Consider the following 27,592-nt stretch of genomic DNA (forward strand, 5'->3'; position numbering starts at 1 on the left):
AGAGAAACAGAACACTCAGAAAAGTTGTACCTGGCGGTCTGTAGAGCTAGGGACAAGGACTTGACCTTGTAATCTGATGAATGTGGAACACAGAGGTAGCATGACCTGTGCTCTGACTTAAGGGCTCCCCGAAGCTTGCCATGTCACACGGCAGGAGGACCGGGAAAGCACTCTGCTTTCTCCCCATCTCCTTAGCTGCTGCCTCCCTTTGTGCCCTTTTCTCCCTTCCCCTGCAGCCAATCCCTACTAGTGTAGGATTTCGAAGAGTTGTTGATCCTTCTTTCTCATTACTCCACACTGTTGCTGGCCTGGGACTGTCACCCCATGGTTAGAGCTGATGCTACTGCTGCGACTCTGATTCGGTATCCTTGAGGCTCCTTCGGTATCAGGGAAGGTTCAGACAGGGTCTTCCAGGGCTGGCTGGCCTGGAGTCTGTTATAGAGACCAGACCTCAAACTCATGGTGATTCTTGTGCCTTTCTCCCTAAGTGCTGGGACCAAGGCTTAGGCCACCACTTGCTCCAAGTCCTGTGTCCCAAATAGATCACCCAATAAGTAGAGCTGTCTTTGGGTTGCTTGGCCAGAAATAAAAACTGATCTCAGAACTGTTCAACTTGTGAACACAGCTATGCAGGCATGGCGCCTGTCAGTCCCACCTCAGAAAAAACTCTTAAATGACCTCTCGCTGTGCTGTCGGCTGCTGTTTCTGCAAACCCCCTTTCTCTATCCCTGACTATTGCAATAATGTCCTCTTGTTCTTCTTGCATTCGGATTTGCTTCCCTTCCAAACTGTTCTCCACATCGAAGCCAACGTTTTTTATGGGCTTATGGATATACCACGTATACTGCCCACATACATTAATAGGCATATATGCATATGCTACGCTCTAGTCTAACAACCTTCCATGGCATCCCATTCACCCAATCAGGATCTTATCCTGAATCCCTACAGTGCATATGTACACTTTGTGAGTTAGCCATATTGAATTGTCCAGGCTTCTCTTGTGATCCTCTCTTCTGTCATGGATCCCTCCCACTCTGCCCCTTACTTTGGAGGCCCTGCCTCTGTCCTCTGCCTGGAAAATGTGCTTGCTTCTATCCCTTCCTGTGTCTGCCTATCTGCCACTCTGCAGTGTTTCTGTTAGGATGCAAGCCATGAGCATGCGCAGTGAAGCAGGATGGAAGTAGAGCATCTAGTAGAGAATTAGTAGAGTAAGCTACAAGTGGGGATGGAAGAGGAAGCAGGCATGGGAGACAGATACCCAGACCCCAGCTACACAGCATCCTGTGTCAGCACATTTCCCACAGCTCACACCAGAGTGAAGTGGAACATCCCTGGGGCGAGTCTGGTAAAACTGAAAGAGATTGAGCTTCGTTCACAGGTTGGTCAGCACCAGATGTAGGTACAGACGGATGGCATATATACATTACAGTCTCTCTAGCAGTTGGTAGGGGAAACGGAACACATTTTCCCCAGTGGACAGAATTTTTGATAGTGCACCTGTTTTTTCCCCTTCTTCTGGAAAATGCAAGCGTCTAGAGGGATAGAATAATCATGGAGTAACAGATGGTTTGGCCAGGTGCTCAGAGCATAAGAAGAGACAGACGGGGGGAGTGAAGACAAGAGGTATAAAATGGGGAGAGTGAGCCTGATCGTGAGAATTTTTACAACACAGGTGTCTTAGTTACTTTTCTATTGCCATGATAAAACATCATTAGCAAGGCAACTTATTAAAGAATTTGGGGTTCATGGTTCCAGAGGATAGTAGAGGCTATGGCCATCATGGTAGAGAACATGGCAGCAGACAGGCAGGCGTAGCCTTGGAGAAGTAGCAGAGAGCTTACATGTGAAGATAACAGCCATGAGGCAGAGAGAAAAAGCTAACTGGGAATGGTAGTGGTCTTTTGAAACCTCAAAGCCCAGCCCCAGTGATTCACCTTCTCCAGTAAGACCACACCTCCTAATCCTTCCCAAACAGCTCTGCCAACTGAAGAACGAGCATGGAAGTATTTGAGTCTATGGGGGCCATTCTCATTCAAACATCACGAGAGGTTGGCAACCAGAAGTTTCCATGATGAAAAAGTTACCAAACAAGCCACTGGACAAAATGACATGGCTGCTTTCTCCTTGGCTATCCCAGGGCTGGAACAGGATGTGATAGGATCCAGGCACTCACAATCATAGTCATCATCCTAAGGTCACACGAAACACCATGTCAGAAGAATCTACAGCAAAGTGTGAGCACGGAACCCACCGGCATCACTCGCGCTCTGTACTGCCAGGTACCACTCTGACAGTCCTGGAGAGCTTACGCAGCTGCAGTGTCAGGTTGGAAGTCCCCCCTCTCAGGATGCAGATGTAAGAAGTGAAAGACCGTGTGGTGCTCTGCCTCACTGACAATACGCTAACAGAAAAGTTGAACATTTATAGATTATGCAATTAGCCATTATATGCTTCAAAATTTTTCAGATAAGAACATAAAAACCCTAATAAAAATGAAAGGATACAAAAAGAAATAGAAATATGCACTAAATATATAGCAAGTAGACAAGATAAGAGAAATGCTAGCTAACTGTGAACCATCCTCAGATACTGGAGAAAGGGAGGGTGGGGTAACAGTGCAGCGGAGATGAGAAGGCACACCCTGCCATACAGGACTTGTATGGAGCACGTGACTCAGGAAAGAGTTGCCTCCAGCAAGATACTCACTTCTAAGCCAAGAATTCCAGTCAGAGAGTTTGCTCAGCAGGAACCCTTGCTCAATAGCCTTCTTCCCCACCCCCCACCCCACCACCAGTCCCCTTCCTGAGTTCACCTAACTTACTCTAGGATCCACTCACCTCCCTGTTTCTCCTGTTGTTCCTTATCTGGTTTCATGACCCACATACTCTCCTCTCACCTAACTGCGTGCATGTGTGTGTGTGTGTGTGTGTGTGTGTGTGTGTGTGTGTGTGAGAGAGAGAGAGAGAGAGAGAGAGAGAGAGAGAGAGAGAGAGAGAGAGAGAGATTTCGAACTGTTATGCAAACGAGGGGTGGGGCTCAACCAAAACAAAATATGCATGAAATGCTGTAAGGAAACCTCTTACTATGTATTCTAATTTTAAAATAAAAGTTAGCAGAATAAAATCCAGAAGCAAACAAACAAACAAACAAACAAAGCCTGCTTAAAATAAAAGTAAGGAGAGAGAGGAATGAGGGAGGTGGGTAGGTGGACAGGTTGGCTCTAAATATGCAAAAATAGAGCTCAATTTCCACTCCATCATATGTCTGTGTCTGTGTCTGTGTCTGTCTGTGTCTGTGTCTGTGTCTGTGTCTGTGTCTGTGTCTGTGTCTGTGTCTGTGTCTGTGTCTGTGTCTGTCTGTGTCTGTGTCTGTGTGTGTGTCTGTGTGTGTGTCTGTGTCTGTGTCTGTGTCTGTGTCTGTGTCTGTGTCTGAGTCTGTATCTGTGTCTGTGTCTGTGTCTGTGTCTGTGTCTGTGTCTGTGTCTGTGTCTGTGTCTGTGTCTGTGTCTGTGTCTGTGTCTGTGTCTGTGTCTGTGTCTGTGTCTGTGTCTGTGTGTGTGTCTGTGTCTGAGTCTGTGTCTGTGTCTGTGTCTGTGTCTGAGTCTGTGTCTGTGTCTGTGTCTGTGTCTGTGTCTGTGTCTGTGTCTGTGTCTGTGTCTGTGTCTGTGTCTGTGTCTGTGTCTGTGTCTGTGTCTGTGTCTGTGTCTGTGTCTGTGTCTGTGTCTGTGTCTGTGTCTGTGTCTGTGTCTGTGTCTGTGTCTGTGTCTGTGTGTGTGCGCTCACCTGGGCACTCATGCCCAGAGAGAGCAGAAATGTCCATACCCCTGGAGCTGGAGTTACAGAAAGTCTGTGTTGCCCAACAAAGTAGCCAGTGCTCTTATCTACTGAGCTCTCTCCTGCCCTGTAGAATATTTATAACTGGAAATCTGAGAACAATTCACAATGTAAATGACTGTCAGACATTTTGGCAGTAACATTCCCAGTGCCTCTACTGTGCAGCTGCTGCTTTAAGCTCTTTCCCTACATGGGCTCCTTTAATCCCCACATCAATCTTCCCCGGAGGAAAATGTTTTTGTTGTTGTTGTTGTTGTTGTTGTTGTTGTTTTCCAACTCCTAAGTAAATCCACTGAGGTACAGACAGTCAAAGTAACTTGGGAGAAAGAAAAAAGGAAAACAATTTTGAAATTATGTGAATGGTTTAATTTCACCTTTTAGAAATTAACAAAATATTGTTAAGAAAGTAACAAAGATCCATGTGGGCATCTATGTGTGTTCATAAATGCCATCTAACCCTGCAGCAGCATGCGTGAATCTGGTTGCTAAATGTTGGCATGGAGAAATTCTACTTTGTTGCTTCTCATACTTGTATCATTTCTTAGAGCATTCTTTGTATAGTTTAACGGCAAAAATCGCAAGCAAATACACTTAGTGTCAAGACAAAGATCTGAGAGCAGTGAAGAGCAGCCCGTTGGCATCCCTTCCGTCGGCATCCCTTCCACGGCACCGATAACAGCACCTTCTTGTTGGAAAACGCCCTCTAGTGGCTAGCGCCTGGGGCGGGGAGAAGTGAGTCCAGAGCTCGAGTTGGGCCAGGTTTTAATGAAAGAGGAAATTGGAAGCAGGAGGAAGGTTGGGATCGATGATGGGGCAGGGCTGGATGGGAGGAGTCCTCAGGCAGAGCCACAGAGCAGATTTAAATCCTGTAGGGCAATTGGGTCTCCTGCAGAGCATAGCAGTTCATCTGCGAGGTGGACTTAAGTACAGATACTGTAGGCACAGCTGCACAGAGTATGGGCGACTATCCTCAAGTAATGTCTCCTTCTAAGGAGTCAGATGAGCTTATTTTCTTTGTGAATGGAAAAAAGGTAAGTTCTCTACACTGCAATTAATAAATGTGCATAAGAAACTCTGGTAGAAGCGATCTGTCATTAGCCAAATGAAGGGCTGTGTGGGGTCGGGGAGTTGTTGTCAAATGATCTAGCGATCTGCTATGCTTCTTGGGGAACAAGGGAGGGAGGAAGAGAGAGAATCTATAATGGTTTGGGACTAGTAGGGAGAAAGTGTGCAGCTATGTGTCTCCAAACCAAGCCTTGTCTGGTTTGAATGCACCTAAGCACTGGGCACTGGCTTTCCTGCAAGAGAATCCTCTAACTCTTCCTCAATACCTCTTCCAGCTCTTACTCAAACTTCTGTGCCACCCGACTTCTGCCTTCACATGTATGCATGCACAGATCCAGAGTCCAAGGTCTTTAGGTCTTTTGCAAATGCTTTTAAACCCTTGAGTCAGGAAGAATGGAAGAGAAAACCTACTGGAAGGCCAGAGTGAACTGTTAATTTACATGTTGACACCTTACTCCTTTAAGATTGGATTCATGCCTGTAATGCCAGAATTAGAGGGGGGTTGAGGCCAACTTAGTCTCAGAGTGAGCTTCAGGACATCAAGGGTTATGTAATGAGACTCTTGTCTCATAAGTAAATAAATAAGCAAGCAAATAAACAAATGAAGGGTCTTGACTCACTTAAGAAGATGAAGCCTTATCTTCTTTGTCTTGAGCTCTTGAGACCTAGACAAGACCTAAAATGACTGCAGTACTGTCTGCATATATGCTGGATGTTCTTGACGATTGTGTATGATGTGAAGGTCCACACCCTGTTCTCAGCACTGTTGGCACAGGGAAAAGGGCAGTCAGAGTTTAAGCTAAGCTTGTGGGGTGTTTGTGAGGTGTGTGTTTTGTATGCTGTGTTGTGAAGGCTCAGGGTGACTGTGCAATGTGGCCAAGATCTCTTGGCTAACAAATACTGGGGAGAACTTGGCTTTCATCTCTGGCTTCCTTTCTTTGCTCTGTGATCCCTTCCTGGGGGAGGTGACCATTCGTCTAAGACACTAAAGCTAAAGGGAGGGGTGAGGCTTTCATGGTGAGTGTTTTCCTAGGGCTGCTGAAGGAATGCTGTTTGTCTGCTGCTGTCACAGGTCCTGTTTACTTAACTTTTCAAAACTGGATGGAGAACACAGACCAAAAAAAAGAAACAAAACAAAACAAAAATATTTTGGTGGTAGTGATAAGAATTAAAACTCTTAGTTTAATTCTCTGTCTTCTACTATAAGGTAGGAATGCATGAATTGTTTAAGTATATGGCTCTTCAACTTTTTATTATTTTCTTGAACCCATATTGTGCTAGAATTCAAAGGTTTGTTAAATCTCTGTTGCTCCTCTAAAACAAAGCCAGACATTTTCCTGTCAAAGTATAGCCAATATAGCATTATATAATTTCTTAACTGCACAGAGGGATGGGTGTTTAATCAAGTTAGGCAATCAAGATCAACAAATATGTTCTAAATCCTTCTTGCTATTCAGAAACCAAAACGGCAACTTCCTCAACTTATACGGTTACTTCCTCTGTCCAGGTCACCGAGAGGAATGCAGACCCTGAGGTTAATCTATTGTTCTACTTGAGAAAAGTCAGTATCCTTTTGCTTGTTTGAGAAAACAGAACCAGCTTTGCAGCTCTGGGAACTAAGGAGCCTCGCTCGCGTTCACAGAGCTGTTTCCACCACATTTTACAGAGAATCAAGAGTGTTTTTTTTTGTGCATAGGAGCAGTGTGGCGCGAGGTCACTTGCCTTGTAAATGGGACTGGACTTGAGAGTGCTGCCAAATTTAAGCAAGTTCAAGAATCACCCGGGGATATGAAGAGTCACCCGGGGACACTGACCAGAATCTGAAGTTCAGGAGCAGGAAGAGGTGGGAAAGAACGTGCAAAAGTGTGAGAACCAGAGTTTGGGTCCCCAGAAATCACACAAGGCCTGTCATGGCAGTGCACATCTGCTAGTCCAATACTCGTCCAACAAGACGGGAGATAAATGGAGTTGAGTCTCTGAAAGTCCATGGGCTAGCCTGGGCTAGCTTGCGGTTAGCAGCACAGCAGAGAACAGGAGACTCTGTTTGAAGACAAGGTAGAGGGTTAACACTGATGCAATCCTCTGACCTCAATATACATACCAAGGCACTCGAGTACACACACACACACACACACACACACACACACTATACAGAGAAAAATTTAAGAATATGGATTTCTCTAGCCCTGCTTCCAAGAACCCAAAATTATTCTGAAAAGAAAATCATATTTGGCTAGTTTGTCTTCTAGAGGTGAATTTGACTGGTTCCCAAATTTCAATTTCTAGGTGAGTATAGGCACCCCTCTCTATGACCCTAAGAAATAAATAAGAGAATCCAAGTAGAAATATTTTGACATACTTCGATGAGGTTTGCTTTGAGTTTGTGTGCTTTAATAGCCAAGAAATTTTGAAAAGTGTCCTTAGAAATCAAGTGTCATGCAAGCATGCATACACATGTTTGTGTGTGTGTGTGTGTGTGTGTGTGTGTGTGTATTCATGAGTGTGTGCATGCACATGTGCATGTGTGCACATGTATGTGCAACATATTCTTTCCATTTTGGTAGTTCCTGGTCACACTGCTAGCTAGATATGCTGTTGCAACCAGGATCTGGCCTTCCCTTAACTACCCAATCCTGTGATTCAGACACAACAGAGAGCATGACATAGAAGACAAGCAAAGAAATATAAACTAACGTGCACTCTCACAGGCAACAGTGGTCAGTGCCCAGAGAAATCACTGTAGAGGAAAGCCCTCTCAAAGGTGAGGGTGGACAACAGTCAAAAGGACCGTGCCAACCTGTGTGTTTAAGTCGTATGTTCTATTCTTCATGTCTCTGGAGCAGAGAGTTTTCTCAGGAGCATTTCCCAGTCCAAGAGATTGTCAGGCCCATTTGGATTAACTAATGAGGAACATGCATCTTTGTTTTTTATCAGAAAGCTACATAACAATCTAATAAGCTTCCTGTTAGTCTATAAAAATCATGTCTCCTCATGGGCCAGAGCTACAACACAGAATGATTTATTTTTGCCAAAAATTACATAACAACACAGGTTAAAAATAATTAAAGAGATAGTGAAAAAAATCTATAAAATGGCCTTACTTAGACTGGGGGATGTAGCTCAGTTGGTACAATTTATATCTACCATGACCACAGCCTTGGGTTTAGTCACTAGTACACTAGTGCACATATAAACAAGGTGTGGTAGTACATGCCGATAACCCCTGCAATTCAGAAGAATCAGAAGTTCAATGTTACTTGAGACTCTTTCTAAAAACAAATAAAGCAGAAAAGAAAAAGGCCCCTGCTTTGCCAGGAGGAAGTAACCTTCCCTGGACGGGTGGCCCTCAGCACAGCATGCTACCTCCACTGGCCTGATCTTCCTCTGATCCCTAGTTCTCCTTCCACGCGGGCGATGTGATACTTTCTCTGTCTTCTCACTTCATACATCAAATTCTGAGGTCAGGCAATTGGGGCATTTCCCTTCCTGAAAAGCTGCCGTGCTAGCAGGGCTGTAGTAAATGAGCCCAAACTGGCCGTGAGAGAGTGATCCTTCCATGACGACCTTGGAGCACGCTCCTATCTTTTGTTGTCACTCTTCTTGCCTGTATTCATTACATGTAGTAATGGGTTTATTCCAATAGTTTCATATATACATACACACACATATGCATACATCAATGGCCATCTTATGCCCAGAAGACAGCCTCTCCCATAATGCTCCCTGAGTCTTGGAGGGGATGGTATATATAGAAGTCCAACTTATGGCTGAGAGCTTTGTTATTTTCATCACTATGACCAATTATGAGTCTCTACAGTTGCTGCTGCCCACTGGGGTGGGGGAAGTAGCATTCCGGACCAAACGAGAGAGCAGCATTCATATGTGGGCAGGAACAAATTATTTAGAAGGCAATTTGACAAGTCCATCAAATCCATGTAGCAAAACAACAGTAACTTTCCTATCACAGCCTGTGACTCCCTCTAGTCACAAGCTTTTAGCAGTGAGCCTCACATTCAAGCAAAACATAGTCGGTGGCCCCTATAACAGCCTGGCCACTATTGTACTACTAGTGGACACATCTTGCCTGGTCAGTCAGTAGTGTTGTACAAAGAGTTCACAGCTGAGCCAGAATATTGATGACAATTCTCCCCAAGTAGCCTGCATAGCATCTTCCAGGACTATGAAAAACTTGCTGATTTCTAACTCACTACCTTAACACTGATAGTGAGGCCTAACCCTCTGCCAAATGCAAGAATGAACTGAAAGCTTAAAGTACTTTGTGTCTGGCAACTCCAAACTTCTCTGCCCTCTTTCTCTCTTTGTTTCTTTCTTTTCGTTTTTTGGCCAAGCACACCAGATTTTGTTATGTTTTTAGTTTTTGTTTTCCCTTCCTTTCTGTTTCCTTGAGGGATGAAGTTGTATTGTAGAGCCTCTAATCAGACTGGAAATGCTCATTTTCAATGATTGGAATGCTTTTCAGTGGCCTTCGTTACAGACCCTGTGTGATTAAAGGGATAACACTGATATGAAAGCAAACTTGGAGTGCTTCTAAGCAGGAATCATCAGGACTTCAAAGTGCCGGGGCCATGGGGGAAGGCAGGGCTCTCTCCCTTGCTGGTCTGGAGCTCTTTAGGTCTGACTACTTGGCTCTTGGCAGTGACTGCTGTCTCCTGAGATGCTGCATTCTGACTTACACTAAACACCAATCATTTGTCAGGTGACTGAGGTACCTCAAGAAGGCCTACCCTGTGGTTAGTTTTCAGTTTGACAGACTAGAGAAACACCTGAAGATGTTCTTTGAGCATGCCTCTGGAAGGTTATTATGAGTCAATATGGTAATTGTGGGTAGGACCCTCCTTTGGAGGGGGGTGTTCCTGGACTGTACAATATGGAGAAAGCGAACGGAGATCTGACATCCACATTAGTTCTCTGCTTCTTGATTGTGCTTGTCATGTGAGTGTCTTCTTTGAGTCTCTACCAAGTTCCCTACCATGGTGGACTGGACCTTGAGCTGTGCCCCAGAATAAACGTTTTGTTTGTTTGTTTGTTTGTTTTTGCCTAAGTACTTTTAATACAGCAACAGGAAAAGAAAGGATATACGCCCATTCTGATGTCATCCTTGTGATTAGTAAAAACTTCATGATAAGAACTGCAAGTTCAAGTTCCGCTTTCTCCCTTAACCATAACCCTTCCAGTCCGACTCACAGGGACAAAGTATGGCTGTGGAGGAGGTGACTGTGGCGCCTGCACAGTGATGATCTCAAGATACGACCCCATCTCCAAAAGGATCAGGTACCTGCCCTCACCAGCAGGCTTGAGGCTGACTCCAGCCCCGACTCCCACAGGACTTACTCCTGGCACACTGGGGCAGCGTTTCATTCTACAGAGGAACCTAAAATAAACAACCTATAAGTTACCACCTGGAGACTGTGGCACAGAGTCCTCCAATGTTGGCACTACATTTTACAAATGATGGAAACTGGGGTTCTATGGCAATTTGTACGTTCACCATAGCCAGAGAACTAGTGAGCCCCACTACATTAGATCGTGAGCCCCAAGTCCATTGGTCTGTAAAGCCAGATTCTTTGTACGAGTGCCACTCCAAGAAAGCTGTAAAGGGCTTTCTTCTACCTGCTAAACTACTCTTCCCCTAAGCACAGAGGACCAGGCAAGGCTGTGTGCATCGGAGGAACTTAGACTCTGGTGTAACTACTAAATGACTTGCCTTCCAGGGCATCTCCCTTAACTTCTTCTAGAACCACATAGAACCCACCTTGCTCAGAGGACTAGAAGCTCCTTGTCAACTGGCTTTCAGAGCTGACAGGATGAAATGGACGTACCAACCTCCACCATTTCAACTCCTGGTTTTGACAAGATAATTTGAGGAGGCAATGACTTTCTTAGTTAACAATATTTATTTTTAGGCAGACATATAAATTCAAAATCATTTATTTGATGATTAAATTTTAACCCACACTCAATTATCTTCATGTCAAAGTAATTACAATCCTGTAAGTACATGTTTATCTTTCTGTTTTCCAATACTACTGTTGTTTCTATGAATTCTTTTTTACTTCAACCTTCAATGAACTTTGAAGTCATTTCTCTGCCACTGCCTGCCTGGTTCCCATCTGCTCTCTCCATGGGGCTGCTGTCACTACAGTAGAAGGCATAGGAAGCACCAAGACCAGGATACACCCTGTCCAGGTAAGAGCGTGCTTTAACAAGCTTCCTAGTTATCTGTAGCCACAACTTGACACAACTAGAGTTATCTATCTGGGTAGAGAACCTCAAGTAAGGAGTTTTCTAGATCTGGGTAGTCTGTGAGTATGTCTAAGGGAATTGTCCTGATTGTTAACTGATGTAGGAAGGCCTCACCCTCAGTGGGCAGCACCATTCCCTAAGCTGGTGGTGAACTATATGAGAAAGCTAGCTAAGCATGAGAAAGCTAGCTAAGCATGACCTCTTTGCAGCCAGCAAGCGCGTCCTCCACCGTTCTTACCACACTTCTTTGATTTTGACTTGAGTGCCCCACTCAGAAGCAATGAATGTTAGGCAGAAGAGCAAGCAGACCTGCCTTCAAGCTTCTGTCTTGAGTTCCTATTTTACTTCCCTCACTGAGAGACTGTGAGCTAGAATTTTAATCCAAATAAACCCTTTCTCCCCCCAAAGTTGGTTTTGGTCAGATATTTGTCATAGCAAAAGAATTGAAAGTGGAACTTGGGTTGATGAGGTCTCTTTAGTTGTCTGGATCTTGGATTGTGGGTTTAGAGGACAGAAATGTAAATGAAGGGCTCTGTCCCTTTTATTGCCACTCCGTGCAAAAGTGTGGAGGAGCCTGAAGAAGGTGGCTGGTAGACTGGGTGGCTTCCTTCATCTCACAGTCTCAGAGACCCCACCCCCACTTTCTGGGAATACTTGAGTTCTATCACAAAGACTACAAAGGAGACAGCTCACCTTTATCTTGGTTTAGACAAGAAAATGAGGAAAACTGGAATGTCTATTCTATGTGAATAGCCAGCCATGCTGCTAATTCGAGCCAGAAAAAAAAAAAAATGTTTGTGCCCTAAACGTTGGCTTTTAGCATTTGTGCTATAGTAGTCTTCTATCAAGATTGTGTATGATAAGTAGTCCCAAGATTGATTTATAAAATCTTCTAGGGCAAAGATTTTTGTCTTAGCCTAAAGAATACCTTTCCACATCATAAAAAGTTGTAATCCATGAAGACTATCAGTGGGGCTGGAGAGATGGTTCAGACAATAAAGAGGTTCCCTCGTGAACGTGAGGACCTGTGTTCTAGTCCCTGCACTCATGTAAAACCCTGGGTACAGTGGCACTTGCCTGTAATCCTAACACGAAGAAGGCAGCGAGTGAGAAACCTGAACTCAGTAATGTGGTGGACAGTTGAGGATGACACTTGATGTTAAACCCTTTCTTCTACATACATATGCATCCATACACACATATGCACACATGTATGAACTCATACCCACACTGCCACAACAACAACCATACACACACACACATACATGCTACAGACTTCCCACCCTGAATTTCTCAGCCTGGAGTACTCATGCTCTTCATTTTAGGAAAGGATTGCCAAAGGCCATGGTACCCAGTGTGGGTTCTGCACTCCCGGGATGGTGATGAGCATCTATGCTCTCCTGAGGAACCACCCAGAGCCCTCCACAGAACAGATAATGGAAACCCTGGGCGGTAAGTTGATGACTTCTTAAAATGTAGGCCAACGAGGCAGCTGGGATGCAAGAGCATTTCCATGCACAGAAAGCCAATGCCCTTGACACAGGTGTGCATACTGAACCTTAGCATCTACTCTTCCTAATCAGTGTCGAAAAGTCTCCCTCTCGGTTGAGCCGGAGGGCAGACTGTGGCAACCAGGAGAAAGGCAAGGACAGTCTCCAGGTAACTGTAACGTTCTTGGTGACATATCTTGCAAGTTTCATGTACTGCCTGTGGGGGCGTCACTGATGTGATTTCAATGCTATGGAGATGGTGTTTGGAACTATTAAGGCTTTGAGATCTGTTAATTATGCAGTTGGAGCTAGCCTAAGGAAGCAGCAACCTTGTGGTTTGTTTTTGGGTTTTGCTGAGCCTGCCTTGCTGGCACACTTGTTATTCAACTATAACTGATACTCATGAAAGCATGGACTCTTAGGAACTGAGAGGAAAATGCAGTGATTCATAAATGCACATGCCACTTTTTTTTTTTTTTCTGTGAGACTTCAAAGTGTAATTTCACCTTTGTCCTTTTGGGACTTTTTATTTTTCTCAGGTCTTCTATGCTCATCCCCTCCTGTCAAGACATTTTTTACTTTCTCTATCTTTCCAAATATGATGTGCATTGCCTTGGGTCCTTATGCAAGTTATGGACTAAATAAACTATTGATTAAAATAAGCCAAGCAGGGCTTTATGAGGAAATTAATCAACATCATTAACATCGAATTGTTGTTGAATTGCGCCTTTTACATTAACATTTTCTGTCCTTGCTACAGAGGAGCCAAAACTTGACAAATGCCCTGTGAAATATTCATGCCCTGGGTCTGAGGTATTCAGCAGATCAGACCCACCCTAGGATTCTTATACCAAAAAAGGCTAGCTTTCTTACATCCCCAGTCTCTTCTTAGGGACCACTGTTCTTAGGCTCTGTCATCACAGAGAACCCTTTCAGAACAGATCCAGAGAACTGGCCAAGAGTAGAGTCAACCTCATCTAATATCTATCTTTTAAAAAATGAAAAGTCAAGGGTCGCCTGTCTCCAGTGTTCCAGAACTACTTGGTCTACTGTTACATCTCACAAAGATTGCTTCTCACAGATTCACAAACTCATCTTGTCATAAGACACCATTTATGTCATCCATCTGACACTAGAACATTGAAAGGGGCCCCTAGACCTAAGTTTCCATGCCTCTTGGGCTGCAAGGATTTTTGGACAAGGTTGAGCTGGTGCTGAGTTACCAGGTATTCCTGTTGTGAGAAACGTGCATGATTATAAGAACCAGGCACTTATGCCTTCCCTGTGACATCTCTATTCTCACTGAGCTCTGTGTGTCCCCCTTCTGAGGGGCTGTTGATGATGACATTTTCTCCAAAACCTGTCTCAGTCTCATGTTTATTTAACCTGACTCGGCTTGCTCTGTGGCACTTTTGCATTTTCTGCTTTGCTTTATGATTTTCAACATCTCTGATCTCCTTTCTGGTTTTGCTGATCAGAAAGCAATCTGATCAGAGCCGTCCTCCCTCCCGTCTTGTCACAGCCAGTCACACCCTCTGAATCCCACATCAGAGTGCTCCCTCTGTTTTTGTGCTATGCGTCCACCTGTGGTTTCTGAGCAGTGAGGGGAGACTCTGGCATTGTGCTGTACTTTTTGAACTTGCCACTGCCCTGAAGAACATCAAGCATTCTTCACCTTCAGAGACCCCAGCCCCAACTCCTGCCATTGTCATGAGATAGCCTTTATGGTTATCTTGACAGCTTGACCTAACACTGGTTCCTCTGACTCTTATGACCTTCAAAAAAGTCTTTATCCCCATTCCGAGTTGTACCAGAGGTAGAACCTCCCAAATGTGGGCCACTAAAGGATGCTTTCTCAGCGGTGACTTCCTCTGTTCCAGCTTCTTCAAAAAGTATCCTGTCCATACCTTGCACTGGGCCAGGCGACCCATATTTTCCACTCCCTCTAGCTGTCAGATGTTGGCCCAACTGGTAGGAAGGTGTTAGTGTGTTGGGTTTCCACATGAGGGCTGCAGGAGATGCTGAAAAGAAATGTTCAGGCAGAGCCTTGAGTAGAAGGGAAAGGGGTTTATGAAGAAGGGAGTCTCGGCTTTTTGCTGAAAATCAAGGGACTACAAGCAGATTTCAAAAGATGCTGGTGGCTAAGAATCAGAGAATCGAGTTAAAATAGAAGTTTGTAAAGGGGGTAGTAAATTAGGACACCTGCCTTCAGAAGAAACCTGGCCTGTAGTTTGGTGCAGAACTAATAGCCTGAGTCTCTCATTAAGTTCTCTCCCAAATGGTCTCAATACTCTTCCATTCTGTGACATTCTTGGATTTCTGCTCAGATGTGTATTTGATGACTCCCTGACTCCTATGTTAGTTTTTATTTTGCAACATCACCACATGTTTGACTGAGTCTCATCTATTCAGGTTTTAGAGGTTCCTGATAAACCTCAAAAGCTCTTTACACCAAAACTAAAAGTTGCCCTCTGTAGGCCTACAGTCTTCTAGAGCCTGCCACAACAGCTAACTTTTTAAATGTGTTCCGTACACTCTACACTATTCCACAATGAGCTCTACATGGCAATTATGCAAGGGGGGGGGGGAACTTGAGGTACCAAGTGATGAAGTTACTACCCAAGACCTTAAATCTAGTGAGGGACAAGTCAGGGTCTGAACCTTGGTAATTGATGTCAAACCCATGCTTTTAGCACCTTGTCTGAATTTGTTTACAGGGCTGATTTTTTTTCATACTATTTTCTCTAGAGAATTACCGAGACTTCAATTATCGTTGCTCTCCCTGGGCTTACTGGTGCCCTCCTTGGCTTTACTCGGTTGAGTAAAATGTATGCATGTTTTGAGTCATCTTTCTTCTGATTTAGCCCCTTGCCCTTTGGTACATGTTACTAACTGCCTGCTGGGTGGCATGCAGTGTGTTGTACCTGTGGGCCTCAGCCTTAGGAAGAATCAGCTCAGATGGACTTTCAATGCAGATTTGGTCTGTTGAAAGGGTCTGTGGACATTCTGTGCAAAATACAGAACAGAACAGATACGCAGTCATAGTCCGAGTCTACTTAACTCATCTGGTAGCAGTGAGAGCCAGTAGTCTAAAAAGACTAGACATTAATGACAGTGGGGGGATATCGTGATAAGACAAGGGTGCTGTGCCTTCAGACATGCCTTTCCCAGTCTTTGTGTGAGGTGATCCCTCTGTGTCGGGGTCAGTCCCTCTGATAGTATGCGATATGTTAACGCCATCTTCTGATCCTGAAGAACTTGCCAAGGGCTTTGACGTCACCCTGCTCACCAGCTAACAAGTTCTCCTGCCACTGTCTGTTGGAAGCTGGTGGAGACATGAGATCCTCAACAGGGTCACAGAACAGACATGGCTGAAGCAGCTGCATCCGAGGTAGCTCCTGGGTCCCAGATCCCACAAGGCAATTTGGAGAGAGCCAATAGCATGTGTGATAGGTTAAGTTACAAGGAAGAATTGGATTTGGGGAACTCAAGTCTTATCTAACAGGCGGTGCATCTCTGTTATAGATGATGGTCTCTTTTATGCGGTGAGCTCCTGTTTTTAAGTTGTGCTGAAACACAGTGTAGATTCCAGCTGTGCATGTTCACAAAGGATGTGCATCTCTGGTGTGTGACGTGTAGCCCTTACAGAGGTTCTCTCTGATTTTGTCTTTTCTTTTCACAATGTTTCTGTTCTGTACCTCTCTTAAGACTGTACCCACAAATCGGTCCTGAGTAGCTTCTGATAACATGAGTGAAATCTAGAAATACTCTCAGGAATTTTAAATGATCGGCAGGGTGGGTGAAGAGAGAGATACAGCAAGCTCAGAGAAATGGCCTTAGAGTTGAAACTGTGTATTTCTCTCACCCAGGGAATCTATGCCGCTGCACTGGATACAGGCCCATTGTGGAGAGTGCGAAAAGTTTCTGCCCCGTGAGTACGAAATGACGGATGGTTGCTGAGCCGCCATCATGCCCACCCGACACTGCCTCTTCCTAACAACCCCCCTCCCACACACACCAGATGGACTTCAAGGAAAGTACAATGCTGTGTTTTAAAGAAAAATGATTTTCTGTTTTTGCCCATTTCTGTAAGCGTAGCTGTGTACTTTTTTTTTCTTTCAGAAATAGACAGGTAGCACCATAATAGCTCTTTTTTGAAGGTGAAGTTTGGAAATGGCATATTCTTAGTGAAAATGGATTAGGCCATTCTAACATCTTGCTCCGTGATAAAGAGAAACTGATATAAGTCTGTTTCTCAGACTGTCTCTTCCACAGCACTTTTGGTTGAGACATGGCCAGAGCGTAACGTTTCCATCAAGTGAATGTCCCCCTTTGCACTGAGTGCGATTCCATCTGAGATTAATACTGATGCGAGATGGGGAAGAGCCGAGAAGCTGGGTCCCATCATTCACATTAGGCGAAATCAATTGAAAGCGGGACCTGCAGCATCCACAAAGCATCAATTTCAGAATCCCTCCACCCACGCTCGCCATCTGCATGCCCTTCTGAGGCACACACCAAGTGCTTCCTCACACCCTGATGGAACAATTCTGACCTGGGTAGTGTTTCCCACACCAAGCAGCCTTCCAACTCTCTAGACAGTCACTGGATGCTCTGGGCTTTAATCTAGTTAGTTCTGACATTAACTACTCAGAGTTAGTGTCATAATCTACAAGTTAAGGGATCACAAGACTGAGTCCCTCTTACCAAGTGCCAACAGGCCTTTGGTATTTCTGACCCACTAACTAAAGATCAGTAATTCAATGCCCTCGTCCCCCCACCCCACCCCCACCCTGCCCCAGGATTTTGCCAGGATAGTCAACATAACTCAGGAAGCATTGCTCATGCTTGCTGAGTTATTATAAAATCTCTTATAAAGGGAACAGGTAAACACTAGATGGATTGGTACACTGGACAGAAAGGGCTCCTGTCAGCAGACTTGAGGTCTCTCACGTTCCTCACACGAGGGTGTTTCACCAACCCAAAGGCTCATAAATTATCTGGTTCAAAGGTTTTTGTTTTTTTTTTTTTAATGTTTTAAAGCTGTATAGTATGTGAGTACATGTGTATGATGTATGTGTGTAAGGACACACGTGTGAAGGTCAGAGGACAACTTGTTAGGTTGGTTCTGTCTTTCTACCTTTACCTGAGTTCCAGGGATTGAACTCAGATTGTCTGCATTGCCTAGAAAACACTTTATCCACTGAGCTGTCTCACCAGCTCCCAGAAGTCCTTATAACTGCATGCTTACACACATGTGCAAACCCAGCACTCAAGAAATGGGCTAAGGAAGATTAACTGTAAGATCAACACCAGTCTAGGCTACACACTGATTTCAAAGATGATGTAAGCTACAAAGTAAGACCTTGTCCCATCAGAAGAAACAAACAAGAAGTTCTTTAAAGCACTCAGTTTCCAGTCCACCACCCCCAGACCAGTCTACCCGCTGAGTTAGGTTGGTGGGCTGCAAGTTTAAACCCAGTGATCACAGGATCTTGGCCCATTCTAAGGCTACTCAGGAGTGGCCACAGGTTCAACTATAGGAAGGATGTGTCAGTGGAATCTAGTCCCCGCATCTTGGTGAGAACCCAGAGGGCACTGTCCTGATTTCAGAAGCTCCAGGACCCCTAGGCCTCACACTCCTCCCTTGGACAACCTGCCTCCCACTTGTCTTTCTGCAGAGGGTCTTTGAAGATTAAAAGTTGTATAACACATGAAAAGCAATGATCACAAAACCCAGACTAGGAAAGACCATCAGGAAATGGCAGGTACTATTAAAAATTAGAGAGAGACTATAAAGTTATGCTGAATGAGCACGAACTAGCTCCATATCTGGACGCGTAGCCTCACATTCTGATTCCAGAATTCTCTTGCTGCATCATTTGATAAATCTCATAACTTTTCTACACCTTTGCTTCCTTGTCTGGGAAGTGGAGTCATGACTAAAAGAACGAAAACAAAGCATGTCTACAAAACATGGAACATTGTGCTGAGCACAAAGTCTTTGCTCAACCAAATCTAGACCACAACTAATAGAGTCTACCACTTCCACTACTACTGTGTCCTAGTCCTATCTATGCTGCTGTCACCGAGTACCATACGCCAGATGGGTTCTGATGAGCAGAATATTGGGTCTGTTGGGTCTATTGGGTCACAGACCTGGAGGCTAGGAATTCAAGATCAAGGTGTTTCATCTAGCAAGGGGTCTCTTGCTGTGTTCTACCTTGACAAAAGGCAAGGATGCAAGAGACTTGGGGGTAAAGGGAAGCCAAAGGGGTCCTAGTTTGTCCTTTAAATATTAATCTTCCCTGGCTGCCCTGGCATTCATCCATTCTTGGGCGAGAACTCCCTATAAGACAATCATCATCAGTATGAGCTCCAGAGGACGTGCACTGAGAGCATCGCGCATGATCGTTATAGCTGCCCTCACCTCTGGATTCTTACAACTCCGTGCCTCTCTGATTTCACTGTTAACGTTTTCCACAGAGTTCAGCTTGCTGCCAGATGAATGGGGAAGGGAAATGTTGCTTGGATGAAGAAAAAAACGAGCCTGAGAGAAAAAATAGTGTGAGTTTCCCTTTTCTTCCCTCATTTCCCTCCATCTTCTTACATTTGGCCTCAGCACATATCCCCCCATCCCTCCTATATCCCCCCATGAACCCCCCCCCGGCACCCCACTCACATTCCACCCACATCTCACCCGCATCCCACTCCCATCCCCCTGCACTCCCCATCCCCCATCCTCCCATCCCCCCCTCGTCCCTCCATCCTCTGCCTGCATCTCACTCACACACACCCCTGCACACCTCACATCCTACCAGCATCCCACCCGCATCCCACCTGCAATCCACCGGCATGAGTCAGAAGTTTTTTGCATGTTAGGAAAAAGCAGAGGGTCTAAAAACAACTGTCTTTCTCCTGGCCTTTCCCCCTCTTTCTTTTCACTGACCTTGGTCACTGCCAACGTGAGTCCACTCCAGGGGTGGGGGTTGGGGGGAGCTGGACTGCAGTGAAGAGTAAAGGTGACACAATTGTGGCGGGATGTCTTTAGAAAGACAGGGCCTGTCAACCAAGCTCTGTGACTTCCACACTCTAGATTCGCATCCTCTTGAATCTGATTGGGTGATCACTGCAGGTAGTTTGGAGTAAGGTATGCGTGCTCACGAAGCCCCAAATCCATTGATAAATGAGCAGCAGTTGCTTATTAAATATCTGATTTCCCTAATGACGGAGGTTCAGAATTACCCTTTTAGCCAGTTGTGGAAGGCAGTGGAATCTGCGTGTTAGATTTCTGTTTCCATACTTTCTGACTGAGCAATTGCGCTTCCAGAAATCCACTCCAGGAAAAAAAATTAGATGTAGGTCAAATATTTATTATGGAAAAAGATATGCACCACAGCATGTTTGTGTTTATATTTCTATTTAACACATATATAAAACAAATATATTGTTATAATTATAACCAGGATCTGTGCTAACATGAATGTCTAGCAAGAGGAGATCATTTAAGACTATCCTGACACAACTACTTCATTGGAATTTACACTAACCTGGAATCTTTTAAAGAGTTTTAAAATAAAAATAATTTCTTTAATGTGAAGTAATTTAAAATTGAGAATTTGATACTATTAAATATGCATACGCAGTATAAGTACATATATAAAAGTGAAATTAGAAGTAGAAAAATATGCATAGCAATAGTAGGTTCTTCTGCACTATGCTATTATGAAGCTGTTTTGTTTCTAGACTTTTCTGCAGTTCAACATGATTTTATTATAATTACACACACACTCACACACACACATGTTTAAACAAAAGGAAACTCCCATTGGTATTATAGTAGTTACATTATTTATTTATTTTTATTAGATATTTTCTTCATTTACATTTCAAATGCTATCCCGAAAGTCCTCTATACCGCCCCCCCTTGCTCTCCAACCCACCCACTCCCACTTCCTGGCCCTGGCGTTCCCCTGTACTGGAGCATATCATCTTCGCAAGACCAAGGGCCTCTCCTCCCATTGATGGCCGACTAGGCCATCCTCTGCTACATATGCAACTAGACAGACAAACTCTGGGGGGTGGGGGTGAGGGTTACTGATCTGTTCATATTGTTGTTCCTCCTATAGGGTTGCAGACCCCTTTAGCTCCTTGGGTACTTTCTCTAGCTCCTTCATTGGGGGCCCTGTGTTCCATCCAATAGATGACTGTGAGAATCTACTTCTGTATTTGCCAGGCACTGGCATAGTCTCACAAGAGATAGCTATACCAGGGTCCTGTCAGCAAAATCTGGCTGGCATATGCAATAGCGTCTGGGTTTGGTGGTTGTTTATGGGATGGATCCCCAGGTGGGGCAGTGTCTGGATAGTCCTTCCTTCCATCTCAGCTCTGAACTTTGTCTCTGTAACTCCTTCCATGGGTATTTTGTTCCCCATTCTAAGAAGGATGAAGTATCCACACTTTGGTCTTCCTTCTTGAGTTTCATGTGTTTTGCAAATTGTATCTTGGGTATTCTAAGTTTCTGGGCTAATACACACTTATCAGTGAGTGCATATCATGTGTGTTCTTCTGTGATTGGGTTACCTCACTCAGGATGATACCCTCCAGATCCATCCATTTGCCTAAGAATTTCATAAATTCATTGTTTTTAATAGCTGAGTAGTACTCCGTTGTGTAAATGTACCACATTTTTTGTATCCATTCCTCTGTTGAGAGACATCTGGATTCTTTCCAGCTTCTGGCTATTATTAATAAGGCTGCTATGAACATAGTGGAGCATGTGTCCTTATTAAAAGTTGGAACATCTTCTGGGTATATGCCCAGGAGAGGTATTGCTGGATTTTCCGGTAGCACTATGTCCAATTTTCTGAGGAACCGCCAGACTGATTTCCAGAGTAGTTGTACAAGCTTGGAATCCCACCAGCAATGGAGGAGTGTTTCTCTTTCTCCACATCCTCGCCAGCATCTGCTGTCACCTGAATTTTTGACATTAGCTATTCTGACTGATGTGAGGTGGAATCTCAGGGTTGTTTTGATTTGCATTTCTCTGATGATTAAGGATGTTGAACATTTTTTCAGGTGCTTCTCGGCCATTCAGTATTCCTCAGTTGAGAATTCTTTGTTTAGCTCTGTACCCCATTTTTTAATAGGGTTATTTGATTTCTGGAGTCCAACTTCTTGAGTTTTTTTGTATATATTGGATATTAGTCCCCTATTGGATTTAGGATTAGTAAAGATCCTTTCCCAATCTGTTGGTGGCCTTTTTGTCTTATTGACAGTGTCTTTTGCCTTACAGAAGCTTTGCTATTTTATGAGGTCCCATTTGTCGATTCTTGTTCTTACAGCACAAGCCATTGTTGTTCTGTTCAGGATTTTTTTTCCCTGTGCCCCTATATTCGAGGTTTTCCCCCACTTTCTCCTCTATAAGTTTCAGTGTCTCTGGTTTTATGTGGAGTTCCTTGATCCACTTACACTTGAGCTTTGTACAAGGGAATAAGAATGGATCAATTCGCATTCTACATGATAACCACCAGTTAAGCCAGCACCATTTGTTGAAGATGCTGGGGGTTGGAGAAATGGCTCAGTGGTTAAGAGCACTGACTGCTCTCCCAGAAGTTCTGAATTCAATTTCCACCAACCACATGGTGACTCACAATCATCTGTAATGGGATCTGATGTCATCTTCTGGTGTGTCTGAAAACAGCAACAGTGTATGTATAATACATACATAAATAAATATTTTTTTTAAAAAGGAAAATGCTGTCTTCTCTCCACTGAATGGATGGTTTTAGCTCCTTTGTCAAAGAGCAAGTGACCGTAGGTGTGTGGGTTCATTTCTGGGTCTTCAATTCTATTTCATTGTCTGTCACTGTACCAGTATAATGCAGTTTTTTATCACAATCGCTCTGTTGTACAGCTTGAGGTCGGGGATTGTGATTCCACCAGAGGTTCTTTGATTGTTGAGAATAACTTTAGCTATCCTAGGTTTTTTGTTATTCCAGATGAATTTGCAAATTGCCCTTTCTAACTCAGTGAAGAATTGAGTTGGAATTTTGATGGGGATTTTATTGAACCTGTAGATTGCTTTTGGCATGATAGCCATTTTTACTATATTAATCCTGCCAATCCATGAGCATGGGAGATCTTTCAGTCTTCTGAGATCTTTGATTTCTGTCTTCAGAGACTTGAAGTTTTTATCATACAAATATTTCACTTGCTTAGTTAGAGTCACATCAAGGTATTTTATATTATTTGCAACTATTGTGAAGGGTGTTGTTTTCCTAATTTCTTTCTCAGCCTGTTTATCCTTTGTGTAGAGAAAGGCCACTGATTTGTTTGAGTTAATTTTATATCCAGCTACTGCACCAACGCTGTTTATCAGGTTTAGGAGTTCTCTGGTGGAATTTTTAGGGTCACATATATACTATCATATCATCTGCAAATAGTAATATTTGACTTCTTCCTTTCCAATTTGTATCCCCTTGGTCTCCTTTTATTGTCGAATTGCTCTAGCTAGAACTTCAAGTACAATGTTGAATAGGTATGGAGAAAGTGGACAGCCTTGTCTAGTCCCTGATTTTAGAGGGATTGCTTCCAGCTTCTCACCATTTACTTTGATGCTGGCTACTGGTTTGCTGTAGATTGCTTTTATCATGTTTAGGTATGGGTCTTGAATTCCTTATCTTTCCAAGACTTTTATCATGAATGGGTGTTGGATTTTGTCAAATTCTTTTTCTGCATCTAACAAGATGATCATGTGGTTTTTGTCTTGGAGTTTGTTTATATAGTGGATTACGTTGATGGATTTCCGTATATTAAACCATCCCTGCATCCCTGGGATGAAGCCTACTTGGTCAGGATGGATGATTGTTTTAATGTGTTCTTGGATTCAGTTTATGAGAATTGTATTGAGTATTTTTGCATCAATATTCATAAGGGAAATTGGTCTGAAGTTCTCTATCTTTGTTGGGTCTTTTGTGGTTTAGGTATCAGAGTAATTGTGGCTTCATAAAATGAATTGGGTAGAGTATCTTCTGTTTCTATTTTGTGGAATAGTTTGCTGAGAAATGGAATTAGGTCTTCTTTGAAAGCCTGATAGAACTCTGCACTAAACCCATCTGGTCCTGGGCTTTTTTTTTTTTTTTTTTTTGGGGGAAACTATTAATGACTGCTTCTATTTCTTTACGGGATATGGGACTGTTTAAATTGTTAATCTGATCCTGATTTAACTTTGGTACCTGGTACCTGTCTAGAAAATTGTCCATTTCATCCAAGTTTTCCAGTTTTGTTGAGTATAGGCTTTTGTTGTAGGATCTGATGGTGTTTTGCATTTCCTCAGGTTCTGTTGTTATGTCTCTCTTTTCATTTCTGATTTTGTTAATTAGGATATTGTGCCTGTGCCCTCTAGTTAGTCTAGCTAGGGGTTTATCTATCTTGTTGATTTTCTTAAAAACACAGCTCCTGGTTTGGTTGATTCTTTGTATAGTTCTTTTTGTTTCCACTTGGTTGATTTCAGCCCTGAGTTTGATTATTTCCTGCCATCTACTCCTCTTGCGTGAATTTGCTTCCTTTTGTTCTAGAGCTTTTGGGTGTGCTGTCAAGCTGCTAGTGTATGCTCTCTCTAGTTTCTTTTTAGTGGCACTCAGAGCTATGAGTTTTCCTCTTAGCACTGCTTTCACTGTGTCCCATAAGTTTGGGTATGTTGTGGCTTCATTTTCATTTAACTCTAAAAAGTCTTTGATTTCTTTCTTTATTTCTTCCTTGACCAAGTTATCACTGAGTAGAGTGTTGTTTAGCTTCCATGTGGATGCTGGCTTTATATTATTTATGTTGTTATTGAAGATCAGCCTTAGTCCGTGGTGATCTGATAGGATGCATGGGATAATTTCAATATTCTTGTATCTGTTGAAGCCTGTTTTGTGACCAATTATATGGTCACTTTTGGAGGAGGTACCATGAGGTGCTGAGAAGAAGGTATATCCTTTTGTTTTAGGATAAAATGTTCTGTAGATATTTGTTAAATCCATTTGTCTCATAACTTCAGTTAGTTTCAATGTGTCTGTGTTTAGTTTCTGTTTCCAGGATCTGTCCAATGATGAGAGTAGAGTGTTGAAGTCTCCCACTATTATTGTGTGAGGTGCAATGTGTGCTTTGATCTTTACTAAAGTTTCTTTAATGAATGTGGATGCCCTTGCATTTGGAGCATAGATATTCAGAATTGAGAGTTCATCTTGGAAGATTTTACCTTTGATAAGTATGAAATGCCCCTCCTTGTCTTTTTTGATAACTTTGGGTTGGAAGTCGATTTAATTCGATATTAGAATGGCTATTCCAGCTTGTTTGTTCAGACCATTTGCTTGGAAAATTATTTTCCAGCCTTTTACTCTGAGGTAGTGTCTGTTTTTGTCCCTGAGGTGGGTTTCCTATGTGCAACAAAATATTGGGTCCTGTTTATGTAGCCAGTTTGTTAGCCTATGTCTTTTTATTGGGGAATTGAGTCCATTGATATTGAGATATTAAGGAAAAGTAATTGTTGCTTCCTGTTATTTTTGTTCTTAGAGTTGGGATTCTGTTCTTGCAGCTATCTTCTTTTAGGTTTGTTGAAGGATTACTTTCTTGCTTTTTCTAGGGCGCAATTTCCCTCCTTGTGTTGGAGTATTATTATTCTTTGAAGGGCTGGATTCATTGAAAGATATTGTGTGAATTTGGTTTTGTCATGGAATACTTTGGATTCTCCATTTGTGGTAATTGACAGTTTTGCTGGGTATAGTAGCCTGGGCTAGCATTTATGTTCTCTTAGGGTCTGTATGACATTTGTCCAGGATCTTCTGGCTTTCATAGTCTCTGGTGAGAAGTCTGGTGTAATTCTAATAGGTCTGCCTTTATATGTTACTTGACCTTTTTCCCTTACTACTTTTAATATTATATCTTTATTTAGTGCATTTGTTGTTCTGATTATTATGTGTCAGAAGGAATTTCTTTTCTGGTCCAGTCTATTTGGAGTTCTGTAGGCTTCTTGTGTGTTCATGGTCATCTTTCTTTATATTAGAGAAGTTTTCTTCTATAATTTTGTTGAAGATATTTACTGGCCCTTTAAGTTGAAAATTTTCATTCTCATCTATACCTATTATCCTTAGGTTTGGTCTTCTCATTGTGTCCTGGGTTTCCTGGATGTTTTGAATTAGGATATTTTTGCATTTTGCATTTTCTTTGATTGTTGTGACCATGTTTTCTATGGAATCTTCTGCACCTGAGATTCTCTATTCCATCTTTTGCATTCTGTTGATGATGCTCACATCTATGGGTCCTGATTTCTTTCCTAGGATTTCTATCTCCAGATTTGTCATCCTTTGGGTTTTCTTTATTGTTTCTACTTCCATTTTTAGATCTTGGGTGGTTTTGTTCAATTACATCACCAGTTTGGTTGTGTTTTCCTGTAATTCTTTAAGGGATTTTTGTGCTTCCTCTTTAAGTACTTCTACCTGTTTAGCAGTGTTCTCCTTTATTTCTTTAAGTGAGTTATTAGTGCCCTTCTTAAAATCTTCTACCAGCATCTTGAGATATGATTTTAAATCCAAATCTTGCTTTTCAGGTGTGTTGAGGTATCCAGGACTCGCTGTGGTGGGAGTACTGGGTTACAATGATGCCGAAAGGTCTTGGTTTCTGTTAGTAAGATTCTTACTTTTGCCTTTCTCCATCTGGTAATCTCTGGTGTTACATGTTCTAGCTGTCTCTGGCTGGAGCTTGTTCCTTCTGTGATTCTGTTAGGCTCTATCAGCACTCCTGGGAGTCCAACTCTCTCCTGAGTCCCAGTGGTCAAAGCCCTCTCTGCAGGCAAGCTCTCCTCTGGCAGGTAAGTTGCACAGAGGTCTGGAGCTCAGCTCTGCCTCCTGGCTGAAGATGAAGGCTGGAAGGGACCCTGTCCTAGAAGCTCTGTTTCTTCTGTGGCCTGTGAGTTCTCCTGCCCAGACTGGTCTTTGAGAGACCTGGGATACAAGGTAGCGATCTCCTAGTAGTTGCATTAAAATTACAATTTCCTCTAAAAGTCAAGTTCACTTGATTTCTAGTTTAGAGAAAAGGGAAAGGAAAAAATTTGAAAGAATATTGTAGGTTCTTTACCCCCCAGCCACCAAATATCCCTGTGCAAGGTGACTGCCATCTGCAGGCCCACAGAAGGAGCATGAGGCATTGAGCCCAGTTCTCATCTCTCTATGCCCAGTTGTGTCCCACACCAGTGGCATCACAGACTGTAAACCCTGTGTCCAAATTATACCCATTCACAACCCACTTTTTCTTAGCCACTACTCAGGCATTTCTGCTCTTGATGAGAAAGGAATGGAACAGAGGCCCACATGGGTCTTGGGAGTGAATTTGAGGCTTCTGGGTTGGGGAATCTTGAGGTCCTGGTGGCAAAAGCCTGCAGCTAAGAGACAGTGGGCTGCTGGCTGTGAGTGGAATGTCCCCCACTCTGGGATCTCCTTGCCCCCTGTAGAGGGGCTTGGCGGGAGAAGGCCAGTGATCAATAACCAGAGAGTAGGTGGGAGTGGGCTTCTTAAAGCCACATTGAGTGCTTTCCATACCATATACATAAAGGCACTCTGCATGGTGGCAGCTCTGTTGGCTGCAACTCTGTGACTCCCTGCAAGAGCAGCTCTTGTATTCCAACCTCAACTACTCATTTTAACTCCCAATCACACACTCCACACATTAAGCTATGTATGTTATAGAATGACTACAAAGGGGTTAAAGAGGCTACAGACTTGGAAGGGTGGGTTTATTGATGGCAGCATCTAATACAGATGCAGAGAGCCATTGCAGGTGGTTGGGTAAGTTATTAAGAACGGAATTAGAGAGCAGCTGGAGGTAGAGCCAAGCCAGGCTCAAAGCAAGTAGGGGCCAGGCAGGGGGACTGACAGCAAATTGGGCATTCCAAGGAGA

The 27,592-nt window shown here is 43.4% G+C and overlaps 1 protein-coding gene across 2 annotated transcripts in view; it reads left to right on the top strand.

Annotated features, from left to right (window-relative positions):
- The first annotated feature begins 4,645 nt into the window (after positions 1-4,645).
- Positions 4,646-27,592, top strand: part of LOC110301976 (aldehyde oxidase 3) — a 91,525-nt gene continuing 68,578 nt past the window's right edge. For both annotated transcript variants that reach the window (XM_021176186.3, XM_029479649.2), the window contains exons 1-7: positions 4,646-4,867; positions 6,409-6,466; positions 10,097-10,193; positions 11,000-11,108; positions 12,491-12,617; positions 16,525-16,586; positions 19,142-19,222. In XM_021176186.3, the coding sequence (XP_021031845.1) occupies positions 4,793-4,867; positions 6,409-6,466; positions 10,097-10,193; positions 11,000-11,108; positions 12,491-12,617; positions 16,525-16,586; positions 19,142-19,222 (609 nt within the window). In that variant the 5' untranslated portion in view covers positions 4,646-4,792. The remainder of the gene's footprint in view (positions 4,868-6,408; positions 6,467-10,096; positions 10,194-10,999; positions 11,109-12,490; positions 12,618-16,524; positions 16,587-19,141; positions 19,223-27,592) is intronic.

The sequence above is a fragment of the Mus caroli genome, unplaced genomic scaffold, assembly GCF_978045245.1.
Source record: "Mus caroli unplaced genomic scaffold, Mus_caroli_1 scaffold_1, whole genome shotgun sequence".
Classification (NCBI taxonomy): Eukaryota; Metazoa; Chordata; class Mammalia; order Rodentia; family Muridae; genus Mus; species Mus caroli.